The sequence below is a fragment of the Oncorhynchus nerka genome, linkage group LG3 (genome assembly GCF_034236695.1).
Source record: "Oncorhynchus nerka isolate Pitt River linkage group LG3, Oner_Uvic_2.0, whole genome shotgun sequence".
NCBI classification, from domain to species: Eukaryota; Metazoa; Chordata; class Actinopteri; order Salmoniformes; family Salmonidae; genus Oncorhynchus; species Oncorhynchus nerka.
The window spans coordinates 32778152-32794028 of NC_088398.1; the positions used below are offsets into that span (position 1 = coordinate 32778152).

General features: G+C 41.6%; 1 protein-coding gene across 1 annotated transcript; it reads right to left on the reverse strand.

The window, feature by feature from the left end:
* Positions 1-1555: 1555 nt before the first annotated feature.
* LOC115115159 (uncharacterized) lies at positions 1556-15128 on the reverse strand. The gene is made up of 4 exons (XM_029643650.2): positions 15098-15128; positions 5167-7196; positions 4898-4988; positions 1556-4792 (listed from the first exon to the last, which is right to left on the reverse strand). Exons 1-4 carry the CDS (start codon positions 15099-15101, stop codon positions 4689-4691), a joined length of 2229 nt encoding a protein of 742 aa, XP_029499510.1. The 5' UTR covers positions 15102-15128; the 3' UTR covers positions 1556-4688.
* Between the last annotated feature and the right edge of the window lie 749 nt (positions 15129-15877).

Below are 15877 nucleotides of genomic sequence, written 5' to 3' on the forward strand. Positions count from 1 at the left end.
GACAAACACAGACCCTCCCTTCTAGTGTGCAAGCATAGTGGTTTGTATCGTTACACACCTTGCAATATTTCCTGTAAGAGTACCCTTGGTTAGGTGGGTGCTGCAGTCTTACTGTTGTCTGCGTGTTCTGCGTTAGCACACGATCAAGTAAGCTCATCAAGGTTTGCATGCAGTTTCCCTCAGTTTGATTAGAGGGTGTGACCTCACAAGTACCTCACTCTGGCTAGAAGACACTGGACAAGATGGCACTTCATCTTCATGTACAGGCATCTGGACATGTGTGGTCATCTGTCTCACAGCAGCAGGGCACATTGACCTGGTCAGCATTTGAACTATCATTTCAGACTGATACTCGTCTAGAAGTTCTTGTATCTCAGCTGCTGTCCACCTATCAGCTGTTTTGAACTTTTAAACCGCAGAAAGAAGGATCTGGGCAGTGTTTCACAAACATCATCGTTTGTCCTCAATGCTCCAACCCTGCCTCCTCAAACACTCATCGGCCACATCTACTGCCTTGTTCAGACGGATCCAGTACTCCATGGCATTCTCTCCTAATACTGGCAAAGTGTTCGGTAAGAGGCATGGATGATGGATGAGTATGTCAACTCACTGAAATGCTGTTTCAGTATATCTATTATAACTTTAGGGTTCTCGTGAGGTGTCAGATGTATTGCTGCAGAGTGTTATCTTTACGATGTCTCTAGCTCTCCCCATAAGCTTGGACATGATCTCCTGTGACTGTTCTATGACCGGCACACCCCTTTTTCTCAGGTAAACATCCATGAGCTCCTCCCATTCATGTACTGAGTACTTGTCAGACCCATCCCCTCTGAAACATGGGGGCTCTCTCACATCAGACTATATGACCAACTTCATACCAGATACATTCAGGGAAGGTGTGTCAGTGAATGTCTGGCCTGCACTGGTGCTCTGAGCATGTACGCCTCTATCCTCCTACCTCTCACCTTCCTTCCTAATCTGAGCTGATACAGACTGTCCTATCTGATGAGCGAGTTGTGTGATAAGATTTCCTAAGTCAGGATTGGCCACCTCTGAACTATCTGTGTCACTAGGCATAATTATAGGAGCTGAGGGTGTGTCGTTAGGCACACGAGTAGAGCAAAAAAATTGGTGAATCTACATCTATAGTTCTAGCTGGGGTTTGAGGCAACTCCCTGAAAAACCTCCCTCTCCCAAGACCCAGTACAAGCTCATCACTGAAAACACAGTCTCCTTTTCCAACAATATAAGTCATATTCACTATCAATATACACAAATAAAATGAAATATATGTATCAACAATTTCAAATGAATCAGTTAATCTAAGAGATTTACCCAACAAAACATTTGTTTTTTCCCCTTGTGTAAGATATTTCACTTCCAACCTATTTATAGCATAGCAACTCCCGGCGACCAAGCTGGTGTTGATCAACGGCAATTCACAATGATCCATGTTGATCTGGGTCACGGCACCAATGTAACCGACCCTGTACCGGTACCTTTCTGCGTTGTGTTCTGGTAAGGTGTAGGTGGAAGATAAAGGCTCTGGACACAATTCTGCAGGTTGTCTCTCTTTTAATGACTGCATGGAATGGGTACAAATACAAGGCAAAAGTTAATGCTGCCGTCTGGACTCCCTTACAAGTATTTTTGCCTCTCCTCATCACACTATGAGCAAACTCAGGAGTAAAAGCATCAACAAAAAAATACATTTTAAAATATGAACATTTTGTACAAAGACTCCCATTTCGTTTTATAAATGTTGTACACCAATAATCTACTAATAAGTGCTCAATATTTCTTAGAGAGTGTACTATTTTACCATTATACCCGAGATATACTAATGAAGCAACACCATTTTAAATGAACGACAGCTAACTAGGCACATTAAACATGAAATACAAAATCGTCACATTTCACAACATACCCGCATGGAATGGGTACAAATACAAGGCAAAAGTTAATGCTGCCGTCTGGACTCCCATACAAGTATATTTGTCTGATAAAAGACAGTGCAGAATACCTGTAAGAAAATAATCAGAAAACTCAAGCTGCCTGCACCTTGAAGAGACCCACTCCCGCAACAAAGCTAACGGTAGCTGGGTTAGCCATGCAAAGTTGCACTCGAACATTATTCCTATTCACCTAAATATATATTACTATAAACAGTAATGCAACACTAAATCAGTGACAATATAACTTTTGCTTGTCTTTTCTTGTGCATTTGTGAACATGTGTATTCAAAAGACCGGAGCATACATAACACATAGCTCTCCTCATCAGGCTCTGAGCAAACTGAGTAAAATCATGGCTCCCGTTGATGACATCACCGCATTAACATACATTTGATTAAATAAATACAATAAAATAATTCACTCTTGAAAGTAGGGTACTTCTCAAAATAACTTTTGAATAATAAATTAAAATAAATTAGGGATTTTTGGTGAAATACATCAAGTATATTTTACACCTGTTTACACCTCGTGTGTCTCTGCAGGCTTTATCCGCACATTGCACACGATAACACGTTATGTAGTTTAGTCACACAACCAACATATTTTGTTAATTTAAAATCCGGCAGTCGTGGACTTGGTTGTAAAAGTGTTCCAACAGGAGAAACACTGTAGACTCCTATACAAGACTCCTGTATTTATGTCAATTGTTGGGTTCATTGCAATTACTCAAACGCAACACAGAAGATAGACCATGCAATCAGAGCTTTCTCACCTTGCCAGGGTTGCCAGGAAGCTTTTGTGCATCCCAGCAACCAACGTGCCATCAGAGAGTGTTCAGTGCCAGCACATTGTCTCCCCTTGCAGGTCACTGCTTAAACCAGACAAAGTATATATGCTCACATTTTTACATTTCAATCTCAAGTGAAGAAATATGCATACATACAGGATGTTAGGCCAGAAGCACCTCATTTCTCTATGAAGGAGAGAACAGACAGACAATCAGTGCTGTTAATTTAATTTGTTTACATATTTTGTGTTGTTATTTTAATGTCAACACCTACACATTGGATTTGTTTACATATGGTTGTATTGTTCTTACATGCACATTGGATGTGTTGCCATATGGTTGTATTGCTCTTACATGCACATTGCTTTACTTGTGTTGCTTTTATATGCACATTTGATTTGCTTATTTAGGGTTGTGTTCATTCAAACCTGCACTAGGGAAACGTTTACCTCTCATGGCCACATGGTGCCATCTTTAATGTTAATGTTATTATTTTCATGTTTATGCACAATGCAAAAAGTGCATATTGCTGCTAATTTTATTTGTTGTTTGTTAGTTTTCAATATAAAACTTGGTGAAATTATTTCAGTATGTGTATCAGTACTTTAACATTTCCAGCACATTTTAACAATACTGATAACTGTGATAATTTTGGTCACTATAATCGTGGTATGAAATTTTCATACCGTTTCATCTCTACTTGTGACATGACATAAAACAAATTTGACTGGCAGCAATATGCCACCACACCACATAACTCTACTAAGAAAATTAAAAAGAGCTCTACTAACTTCTAACAGACCTTCCCCCATCCCCCAAATAAAAAATTATAATTTTTGCTGTCACACTAATTGTTCTTCGTTTTATAGCATTTCAAAATATACAGTGCCTTCCAAAAGTATTCATACCCCTTGACTTATTTCACATTTTGTTGTTACAACTTGAATTCTAGTTTGTTTTCTACACACAATACCCCATAATGACAAAGTGAAAACATGTTTAAACATTTTTTTTGCAAATATTATTATTATGAACAGAAATATCTCATTTGCATATTTGTAGAAGCACCTTTGGCAGCGATTACAGCTGTGAGTCTTTCTGGGTAAGTCTTTTAAGAGCTTTCCACACCTGGATTGTGCAACATTTCTTCATAATTTTTTCATTTTTTTCCTCCAAGCTCTGTCAAATTGGTTGTTGATCATTGCTAGATAACCATTTTAAGGTTTTGTCATAGATCTTCAAGCAGATTTAAGTATAAACTATAACTATGCCACTCATGAACATTCAGTGTCTTCTTGGCAAGCAACTCCGGTGTAGATTTGATTGTGCATTTTAGGTTATTGTCCTAGTGAGAATACTTTCTGAAGGCACTGTATATTTTTTTATGGAATGTTTCTGGCACTGTGTTCATAATAGGCTATACTGTTGTTCAGGCATCATTCAAACCAACAAATAATCTTTGCTTCATATACTTAGCTAGCTGTGGAAGGTCGGCAGCCGAAATGACTATACATATTGTAATGTAACAGCAGGAGCAGGTCTCGAACCCTCGACCTTCTAGTCTGAGGTCCGGCGCGCTATCGACTGTGCCGCAAAAGCATGCTCATGCATATAAACCCAGGGTCGTCACAATATAATGAAATGTGTGAATACTTTCTGAAGGCACTGTATGTTTTTAAATGGAATGTTTCTGGCACCGTGTTCATAATATGCTATGCTGTTGTTCAAACGTCATTCAAACCAGCAAATAATGTTTGTGTCATATACTTAGCTAGCTATGGAAGGTCGGCAACCGAAATGACTATACATATAATGGAAATTATATGACTTACTGAAACCACGGTGAATCACCTGTTACTGAATCACAATAGAAGGTCAAAGTAGGCTTGCTTTGATTTATTTACATTCCTCCACCTTAGGTTTGAATGTTTGGTTACACTCAAACATTACTCGAACCAGTGGATGTCTTCAGTGCACATAAGCTTAGAGAGGAGCCATCCAAAACACCCTCTTCTGTGTCCATGGCTTTCAGAAAACATCTCCACTGAAACTGAGAATATAATTAGACAGTCAATACTTTCTACAACAATTTACCAGAATATAATTCCTTAAGAAGTAGAGATAAACTTGTTGAAAGCAAATCGATGGTTCAAACCTGATGAGACCTCAGAAGATGACTCCCTCTGCATTTCCTTCAACCGAATTATCCTTTCTGACGGTGTGATATGAATTCCTCTGTGAGAGTGCTGTATTAACATACAAACCCATGGTTAAATCCTTCAGCTGTGAAAGAATGTCTACTAAACTGCATAAAATAAAGTGTATGAGATTTTAAGTCAAATAAACATGAAGTCACTTCAGTGAAATTTATATTTGATAGTTTGGGGGATTTCCAATCTGTTACTGCATAAGCACCTACTGTACCTTTTTTATTTTCACACTCAGGACTGTGTGCCTTCTTCTGCCAGTGTATGTTTGACCTGGCATCTGTGGTAGGCCCTTGGTTGCAAACACAGTGGAAAAGCAAGCCCTATGGGACAAGCCCTTGGATGCAGAAATGGTGGAATGGCCCTTTGGTACAGTGATGTTTGACTGACAAGTGGGCCAATCTTCATCATTTACTTTGCTGCTCACTACACATGGTTGTGTTTGACTCTCAGGTTGATGGTGGGAACCTGAGTCTACTTCAGGGGAGCTGCCATTGGTCTGATTTGAGATCAACAGCAGGGTCTCTTGCACAAGATGAGCAACAATAAAGTAGCTGAGAGCCTCATCTTGGGCATCCAGGGCAGATCTTAAATTGTAGCCCATGAGGTTCATCTGAAATTGCAGGCACTCCAGAACACGGCCGCAGATTAACTCAATGGCCTGTGGATGGCGGCAGACGTCACAGATAGTCTCATCAGCACATACTGCTACCCCTGGAGACTCAGACAGCTTATTTATAGCACTATGAAAAAGATCCTGAGCATAAAGTTGGGGCTTTTCTTCCATGGGCACGTTAGGACAAATCTCCTGCAGCAGTCTGGAGATGATCTCCCACACAGCCTTGCAGTTCACTATGCACTCACTGGCAGATTGAGCAGCAGCAAGCTCAGGTGTGAGTTGTTTGTTACTGTGGCTTGTAACAGGGCAGTCATCTTTGTGGCTGGTTTGGTCTGGGAGATATGTGGAGTCTGACTCCTCTTCTGAGAAGAGCTTGTACACTTGCTTTGCCACTACGTCAGCCAGTGCTGTGACTACACACTTCCTTCTGAGCTTGAGAGCGTCTTGCAAAGCCTCAGCTGAGCCAGTTTCCTTTACCATCTTCTTATACACTAATCTGGCAGCTTTCTCCAGATCTGTAGGGGAGGGTTTGCACCATTTTTTCTGGTGCTCACCTACTGGAATCGTCAGCATGGCTGTGTTAGTGAAGAGCTCCACCATGACTGCATCCATGAGATCTCCAGTCATGTCAGTGGAGCATCGGCTCTGTGGCCCATTCCAGGTGCTGTCTGGTGACCGACAGTATGATATGAAGTCTAGGATTCTGAGGACAAGATCTTCAGAGATGTCTGAGGCTGCACAGGACACCCAGGAAGCATTTGTGTCTGTTCTGGGGCCGGGTGAGATTGGATTATCAGTGTGATCGGCACTAGTGTGATAGATAGCCCCAATCCTGCTGGTTACATTGGACACCTCCAGAGAGATTGAGCTGGCAATCTCTTTCACCATGTGTCCCGATGATACATCCTTCCACAAGCTTTCTTGGGAACCAGTGCAGGAAAGCAATTCTTTGTGAACACTCTTGGCCACCTGATGTTTATAACTAGATGGGAGGACCAGAGACTCGTCGGTATGTAAACTAGACAGGTCACTTGGGGTGTTATTTAACTCATCAACCACATTATCAATGAGGTCCAAAGCCGTTTCACTCAGGCCAGGAATGGGGGTGTCTAGTTGGGTACCTGTCTCATCATAATAGATTTCGCCTATTAAGCAGGTCACAATATCTTCAATTGTTTCAACTTGCTGAGCGTGTTGATTCTCAAGAAAATAAAATAGACTGACGTCATCTGGTGTCATCTGATGGACCCTCAAACTCTGCCGGACTGACTTTGTCCTGGGCTGGTTCTCAAGTACATTAAACCATCCTGCCTTGTTGCTACACTCAGGTGTTTGTGGTGCAGTTGTTAACGTTGGCTCCTTATTGGCTGGGGATTCCAGGGGCTTCAATGCACTTTTAATTTGCTCCTTGGCTCTCTGGGTCCATACAGGTGTCTCATGGAGTTTGGCCTGTGACTGGCTGGGTTTTCCCTCATTCTGGGTGGCTCTGATGTGAGGCTCCTGTTCAGTGTGCACGGCGGTCTTGACTGGTGACATCTTCCCAAAAGACCTTCTCACACTGCTGGCAGCCTTACTGTGCCAGGGAAGCTCAGGTTTCACGCATTTAGACCACATGATCCTTTTCACATCTGAAAAACACAGGGGTAAGTGAAACATAATCTGTGGTGTTGAAGTCCTACAACATGGTGACCAAATGGCCAGTCAGTCATTTTTGTCAATTGAGTATCTCTGTGACTGGCCAAAGAATGACCACCAAGCCAATAATCTTCTTTAACATGACTAGTGTACAGATCATGACAATGTTGCGGATGAGATAGCTTCTATTTCTATTTTGTTTGAAAAAGGTCTTCAGTGGATACGTTTCTCTTACCCTCAGGAAAAAATGATCCAGTTATTGATAACCATCACTCTCTGTTATAACAATGCCACACTGACAAACCACTTCTATGATGTAATAGTGATGTAACAGTCACTATCTTTATGGTACAAGTGCACATGATGTAATAATGCATCGGTATTTATCCAAAATCTCTTTGGTCACTTTCAAATAAACTACCAGTTTCATTTAAGTATATTTTTGATTAATAGGAAATAACATTGTAGCCTTAATATAATAAAAATGTAATTACTACTGATCAATGCACACATTGTTTTTTTTGTGATCATTTACTGCTCAATGCTCACAACGTTTGATGTTTTCAGGTAACTTCCATTCCACAAAAGCAACCTATTTTAACACCTACATAACATGAATCATAAAAGCATAGACTACAAATTATTAACATGGACAGGCGCTAAAAGATATTTTATTCTCATACTTAAATATCTAATTTCTATTGAGGGAATTCATTCTGTACTTATTAGTAAAGGTTAATGTGAGTAAATACGCTCAAGTCTGTGAACCCACTCTCCGAGGGATATGCAAAAAGCAAATTTCCAATTCACACATGCGTATTGATACACACTTGTACATGTGTGAAAAAGGAAAAATAGCAGCACCCACCAACCCTCTCCATAAAGGATACATTTGCTCTACAAAAACTGAAGCTGTGGTAGGCCTATGTAATAATATAATTTGGTTGGTCAGAAAAGTGCCTCGCCAAGAGAGGCGCTAACTTTTTACCTTTTAAATAAGATGATAGTTGTGGACTTACTTGTGTTGCTTGTTGAGGCCTGGGGAGAGTTATCCCACAGCAAAGCAATCATCATAGACTTGGTCACAACATCAGAGTGAAGGTGATGAATCATTGAGCTCTTTGTGTTCATCTTCAGCTCCTCCCCTGATGCCTGAAGTCCAGACTGATCAGCAGCTCAGCGTCACCACTCTAGGAAGGCTGCATTTTGCTCAAAGCACTCCCTACTCTGACTGACATGAGAGGATGTCCGGTAGCTTGCACTGATCCATCACCTTCACAAACTTCTCCACTGTGGATTTGAGTAAGTACATGGAGGATATTGGCAGCTTTGCATGTAGTTTCGCTGACAGGTATCTGTAGTACGACTGCAATCAGTGTCAAGGGCCAAGGTCCGTTTGTTCTCAGGGGCACTGCATTGTTTGAGGTATTGTCTTAGTCTTGACTTCAGACAAAGGATGTTGAGCTTCCTGGTTACACTCCTTTGTGTGTCCATGTGCAATAGGGAACGCCTCCTCTACTGTAACTCTCGGTACAAATGATGTCTATGCTATTTACATAAGGCTGTATCACTCGGTTATTTTACATACATGTAAGGCTGTATCACCAGGTTTTCAAATCTTTAATATGAGATGCAGGCTGGAAGTTCCCTTTCCATCTTGAGGTTTGTGGATCGCTCACCATATGTCTCCTTCAGAAGAGACGTAGCTGACTTTGACAGCGAGTCACGGAATTTGGCCAGCTCTGTGCTAGTCACGCAGGGAATGAGAGAGCTGGTGATCTGTTTTATTTATAAACTTTTATTTATTCAGGGTAGCCCAATTGAGACCAGGGTCTCATTCCCAATGGTGACGTGATGTTTACTAGGTGTCTTTGCATTGTCTTTATTGGAGGTGAGTCTCACTTGTGTGTTTGAATGTCTAAGAAATAGAGGAGGAAACATGGCCAATTGCCTTTGGCCCATACTGACTAATGTCTGACCCTGGACCTTTGAGTATCTAAGATTTCTTCAACAAAATCCTGAGCTTCACATGGAAAACCAAACTCTATTTGTTCCCCTGAATTACTCAAACTCCTGTCTGATTATCTTTTTTTTTTAGCTTTCCAACAATATTTTGAAGTATTTCCTCTGACACCAATTCAATTTGAGACCCTGATAAGTCTGTCGGAAGAGATTCTGGGTTTTTGTAAGACAATGCTCAGACAAGGTTCTTGATCTCCATCTGACTCGAGCAAGCAGCTGTTTTACCACCAGAGGTCTCCACGAGCTTATTCAGGACCACAGATATGATATCGGCAGCCAAAGAAGAGAGCACTCTCCAACTCCTTACAGCACACATGGAAACTTTTGGGCTGTAGTGGTTGTATGGAAGTTCAGCGATGGGGTGTCTTCACTAGAGCTGCCAAATCTTGCCAAAACCTTTTCGAGGACAGCCCTGACTGGCTTAATTGAGATCCTTTTCATCTTTAGTTTGAAGTTCTCTGATATTCCTCGGCTCCTACTAGAATCCCTCCTCACATGATCATCCAGCTTCTCCAATGCAGTTTCAACAATCTCTAGAACAAGGATGCCATCCACCTGCTCTTTGCTGTCCACCCCCGTCTGGATATCGCTCTGATCTATCTTGACAGGATGCATTTTGATCTTCTGGAATATACTGTGAGCTACCTTGACTGCATGATGGCATATTTGGAAGCCTGACAACAGAAGATCGCTACCAATGTCTGTGTGGTGTCACTTGTCTGATTTTCATAGGCTCATTCTTCAGTTCACTTACACCTTCGTCCTCAGTATTTTACTCAATGTTCTGCAAGATAACACTGATGATTTCATCAGCATAAGGTTCAGTCTCACTGAGTGTCAGTTCTTCTTTCAACGCTAGGGGTGTAGGAGAGGTCATATTGGAGGAATGTCCACCCAGAATCTTGCAATCAGAGCTGGAGTCCTCCTCTGCCCTCGGTGGTGGGCCTGGCCACCTGACACACAACAAAGTGCCTCGTCTGAGGTCAAAGGAACAGGATGATTGGCTGGATGACCTGCTAGATGACTGGATGGATTTCTCAAACTCCATTACCTCAATTCACTCCTTGGCAATCATTTACATTTACATTTAAGTCATTTAGCAGACGCTCTTATCCAGAGCGACTTACAAATTGGTGCGTTCACAAGCACCATGGTCTTGTAGCGGATGCGAGCTTCAACTGGAAGCCAGTGGAGAGAGCGGAGGAGCGGGGTGACGTGAATAATCAATCATAGAGCTAACCTTCTCCAGCATGGTTTACCAGCTCATTGGACATCAAGTTTGTCCTGGACATGCTTATGGGACATACATGTTGGCTGGGGCTCGCCTCCCTATCAGAACTGTCAAGATCGCTTTCATATGTACTCTCTGTCTTTGTTTGTGCCCTATGTACATCAATTATGTTCTCAGCATTGTTGCCTTTAGGGCCAGGCTCCATAATAGTATTGACATCCCTGGGATCTCTACTCACTTTGTTTTGTATTTTGTCTCCTCTGACATATTAGTAACATCATAGGGTGGCAGGTAGCTTAGCGGTTAGAGCATTGGGTCAGTAATTGAAAGGTTGCTGGTTTGAATCCCAGAGCTGACAAGGTGCAAAAAAACTGATGTGCCCTTGGGCAAGGCATTTAACCCTAATTGCTTTGGATAAGCGTCTGCTAAATTACTAAAATGTAAATCCTTCACTGCCTTCCAGATGACCCCTCAAACGATGCTCTGACTTTTTCAGAAGACTAGATTTTGGTCACTCCAAGGAAGAGCTAGTGGGAGATGTGGGTGTCCTACTGTTCTCATTTTTTAAATTCTTTTTTATTTTACCTTTATTTATACCGTTTTTTCTCATTGAGATAACATCTCTTTTCCAATAGAGACCTGGTCCAATAGCAGCAGAGGCAACAATGTTTCAGACAAAACAACTTACATACACTAACACAACATTAAACAAAACTATAAAAACACACATACAGTACAACAATGACATATTCCGTTAAAAACACAAAACTCTTGACTAAAAACAGCTGTCCTAAAGACCATTACACTCTTCTGTGATATCAATCAAGTGTTTAAACTCCACCAACGAAACTAGATCAGCAAATTTTAAAATGTTCAGGAGAGAATTCCAGGACCATGGAGCTAAGTAACTAAAACTATTTCTACCATCACCTGTTCTAAGTTTTGGTACTGTTCGAAGCAAATGAGAATGGGACAGTAATTTATATTTATTTACCGACCTGACTAAAAAAGAACAGAGAAAATTGTATTTTACCCAATATGGCTTTATAAATCAGTGTATACCAGTGTTTAAGCCTACGCAAGGTCAATGACGACCAGCCAACAGCGCTGTAGAGATCACAATGATGTGTTAGACGTTTTTGATTTGTAATGAACCTGAGGGCTGCATGATACACTGAATCAAGTGCTCTCAGGGTAGTAGTTGAGACCTGCATATATACACTGCTAAAAAAAATAAAGGGAACACTTAAACAACACAATGTAACTCCAAGTCAACCACACTTCTGTGAAATCAAACTGTCCACTTAGGAAGCAACACTGATTGACAATAAATGTCACATGCTGTTGTGCAAATGGAATAGACAACAGGTGGAAATTATGGGCAATTAGCAAGACACCCCCAATAAAGGAGTGGTTCTGCAGGTGGTGACCACAGATCACTTCTCAGTTCCTATGCTTCCTGGCTGATGTTTTGGTCACTTTTGAATGCTGGCATTGCTTTCACTCTAGTGGTAGCATGAGACGGAGTTTTACAACCCACACAAGTGGCTCAGGTAGTGCAGTTCATTCAGGATGGAACATCAATGCGAGCTGTGGCAAGAAGGTTTGCTGTGTCTGTCAGCGTAGTGTCCAGAGCATGGAGGCGCTACCAGGAGACAGGCCAGTACATCAGGAGACGTGGAGGAGGCCGTAGGAGGGCAACAACCCAGCAGCAGGACCGCTACCTCCGCCTTTGTGCAAGGAGCCCTGCAAAATGACCTCCAGCAGGCCACAAATGTGCATGTGTCTGCTCAAACGGTCAGAAACAGACTCCATGAGGGTGGTATGAGGGCCCGACATCCACAGGTGGTGGTTGTGCTTACAGCCCAACACCGTGCAGGACATTTGGCATTTGCCAGAGAACACCAAGTTTGGCAAATTCTCCACTGGCGCCCTGTGCTCTTCACAGATGAAAGCAGGTTCACACTGAGCACGTGACAGACGTGACAGTCTGGAGACACTGTGGAGAACGTTCTGCTGCCTGCAATATCCTCCAGCATGACCGGTTTGGCGGTGGGTCAGTCATGGTGTGGGGTGGCATTTCTTTGGGGGGCTGCACAGCCCTCCATGTGCTCGCCAGAGGTAGCCTGACTGCCATTAGGTACCGAGATGAGATCCTCAGACCCCTTGTGAGACCATATGCTGGTGCGGTTGGCCCTGGGTTCCTCCTAATGCAAGACAATGCTCGACCTCATGTGGCTGGAGTGTGTCAGCAGTTCCTGCAAGAAGAAGGCATTGATGCTATGGACTGGCCTGCCCGTTTCCCAGACCTGAATCCAATTGAGCACATCTGGGACATCATGTCTCGCTCCATCCACCAACGCCATGTTGCACCACAGACTGTCCAGGAGTTGGCGGATGCTTTAGTCCAGGTCTGGAAAGAGATCCCTCAGGAGACCATCCGCCACCTCATCAGGAGCATGCCGAGGCGTTGTAGGGAGGTCAAACAGGCACGTGGAGGCCACACACACTACTGAGCCTCATTTTGACTTGTTTTAAGGACGTTACATCAAAGTTGGATCAGCCTGTAGTGTGGTTTTCCACTTTAATTTTGAGTGTGACTCCAAATCCAGACCTCCATGGGTTGATAAATTTGATTTCCATTTATAATTTGTGTGATTTTGTTGTCAGCACATTCAACTATGTAAAGAAAAAAGTATTTAATAAAAAGATTTCATTCATTCAGATCTAGGATGTGTTATTTTAGTGTTCCCTTTATTTTTTTGAGCAGTGTATAACATCACTAAAATCTAAAACCGCCAGTAATGTACATCGTACCAGCTCCTTCCTGGCCTCAAAAGAAAAACAAGCCTTATGCCGGTAATAAAAACCTATTCTCAGCTTGAGCTTCCTTATCAAGTTCTCTACATGCACAGTGAAGCTCAGCATATCATCAACCCACACACCCAAATATTTGTACACTTTAACTTGCTCTATAGTATGTCCAGCCAATGTAGCAATGACATGATTAGTAATATGCCTGGCATTTGAAAATAGCATGCATTTTGTTTTACCCGAATTTAGTACCAGCTTTAAATCAGATTATGTTGTATGATGTTAAATGTTCTTTGGGCATTTTCAAAAGCTGAAGATGAACTACTACCACTTGAATAAAGAACAGTATCATCTGTATAAAAATTAACATCCCCTGTTTCAATAAGATCCCCAATGTTGTTGATATACAAAATGAAAACAGTGGGCCAAAATAGAACCTTGCGGAACACCTGAGCACACCTCTATGGACTCAGATTTACAACCATCCGCCATTACACATTGGTTTATAAATTATCTATCAAATCGTAGACAATCTAGAGCATGACCAGTAATTCCACAACATTTTAACCTTTGCACTAAGACAGCATGGTCCACGGTGTCAAAAGCCTTCGACAAATCAATAAAGACAGACACACAACTTCTTATCAAGAGCACAGTGGATGTCATTTAAAACCTTCAATGTTGCTGAAACAGTGCTGTGGCCAGACCTAAAACCTGATTGCATTCTATTTAAGATGTTGCTCTCCAGACAGGAGTTCCAAACTACCAGAATGCTTATCCTGCATTGGAGGTGATGGGATATGGGGAGGGTACTGTAGGCCAACACAAAACGAGGCAGGGTCTTTATAGTAGTTGAAGTCATACAGCATAGACATTTCTCCAGTAGTAGTAGTAGTGTTAGGTGGTGTGCTATGCTTGCACTCATAACTCTGCATGGTGGATGTCGGATTCCTATTCACTTCCTTCATCACTAATACCTAAGCATTGTATTTGGGACAAATCATTCACTAAACCTCAACTAAATCTTGTAATGAATAATGTCAAAATAGATAAGGTTGAGGTGACTAAACTGCTTGGAGTAACCCTGGATTGTAAACTGTCATGGTAAAAACATATTGATACAACAGTAGCTAAGATGGGGAGAACCCTATCAACAAGGCAGGTCCGGCAGGTCCTACAGGTGCTAGTTTTGTTGCACCTGGATTACTGTTCAGTCGTGTGGTCAGGTGCCACAAAGGGGGACTTAGGAAAATGACAATTGGCTCAGAACAGGGCAACACGGCTGGCTATTAAAACAGGGAGCCAAAATTCTTCTTCCACATCAGGTTACTGATGCAAGCAGTAGAATCAGATTTTAAAAAACAGATAAAAATATACCTTATGGAACAGCGGGGACTGTGAAGAGACACAGAAAGGTAGACACACATACATTGTAATATTGTTGTATGGTGGTATTATACATTTTGTATTGTAGATATGTAGCGGTGTAATAATGTTATGATGTACTGTTTTACCTTTTGTTTTATATGCAATGTAAGTGCCCTAGTGTGTTTGGACCCAAGAAAGAGTAGCTGCTGCCTTGGCGCTTCCAAATAAATACAAAAAAATGCCACAATATTCCAGAGAATGGGGTACATAGTAATCTGTGTAGAAATTAAATATATTATAGAGAGCAAATTAACTACCTGACTCGTATGACTGTGTGAGTACAATAGCTTTAAGTATTAATACTAACTGGAAGTTAGTTCTGATGCACATATATTTTTAGACGAATCAATGTAAATGGCTTCAAATGCCAAATATGCAAAGAATATAAATCGTACTTACACATCTCTTTTGATGCACCTCCATTGGCTCCTCGTCACTGAAATATAACAGCAAATTAAAGTTTATGAAACAATAACAAGGGAGCATTTAGCTGATTTTAGTCAAATATGTCTGCTATTAACTACTTTTAATGACCAATAACCCATTTTCTAATTACTTTTTTTACATCGTTGCCATGGCGCTTAGTGACAAATTAGTTTTAAGTGTTTTTTATATGCATTATTATCAATTATCAGCTTTAAAAAAAAAGCTAATCTAGTAGGTTAGGTAGTTAGGACAGCACACTACAGCTCACTACCACTTCCACACTCCTTTCCCTCAGTGGGCAACAGCAACCTTATCCAGGTGGTGAGCCTGGTTGACAAGCACATCAGGTGCTGCCAATTAAGGATCGTCAGTCAGTGTCCCCGCTTGCGAGGCTACTGGTTTATTTGGTGGCCATGAGGCCTTTTGTTTGGATTTTAAATCCTTAGTTTAGGCATGCCTGTTTGTTGTTTTCCTTGTCGTAAATATCTGTTTCCGTCACCATCTGAACATAATAATCCGCTTGGGCTCGGCCGACCCAAAATAGGTCAAGAGAGACAGAGCTGCCCCTGGACCAAGTTAAGGTTGCTGTCTCCCTGGGTACATGTACTTTCAACACCTAGGCACTGATTTCTCACATAGATGCACATCTTAAATCAGGTTACAGACCAGTGAACTAGGCCAAAGACCCCTAGACTTTGCGAGCATAACAATATTAACAGGGAAGTTAATAGGTTTCGTAACATACTGAATACA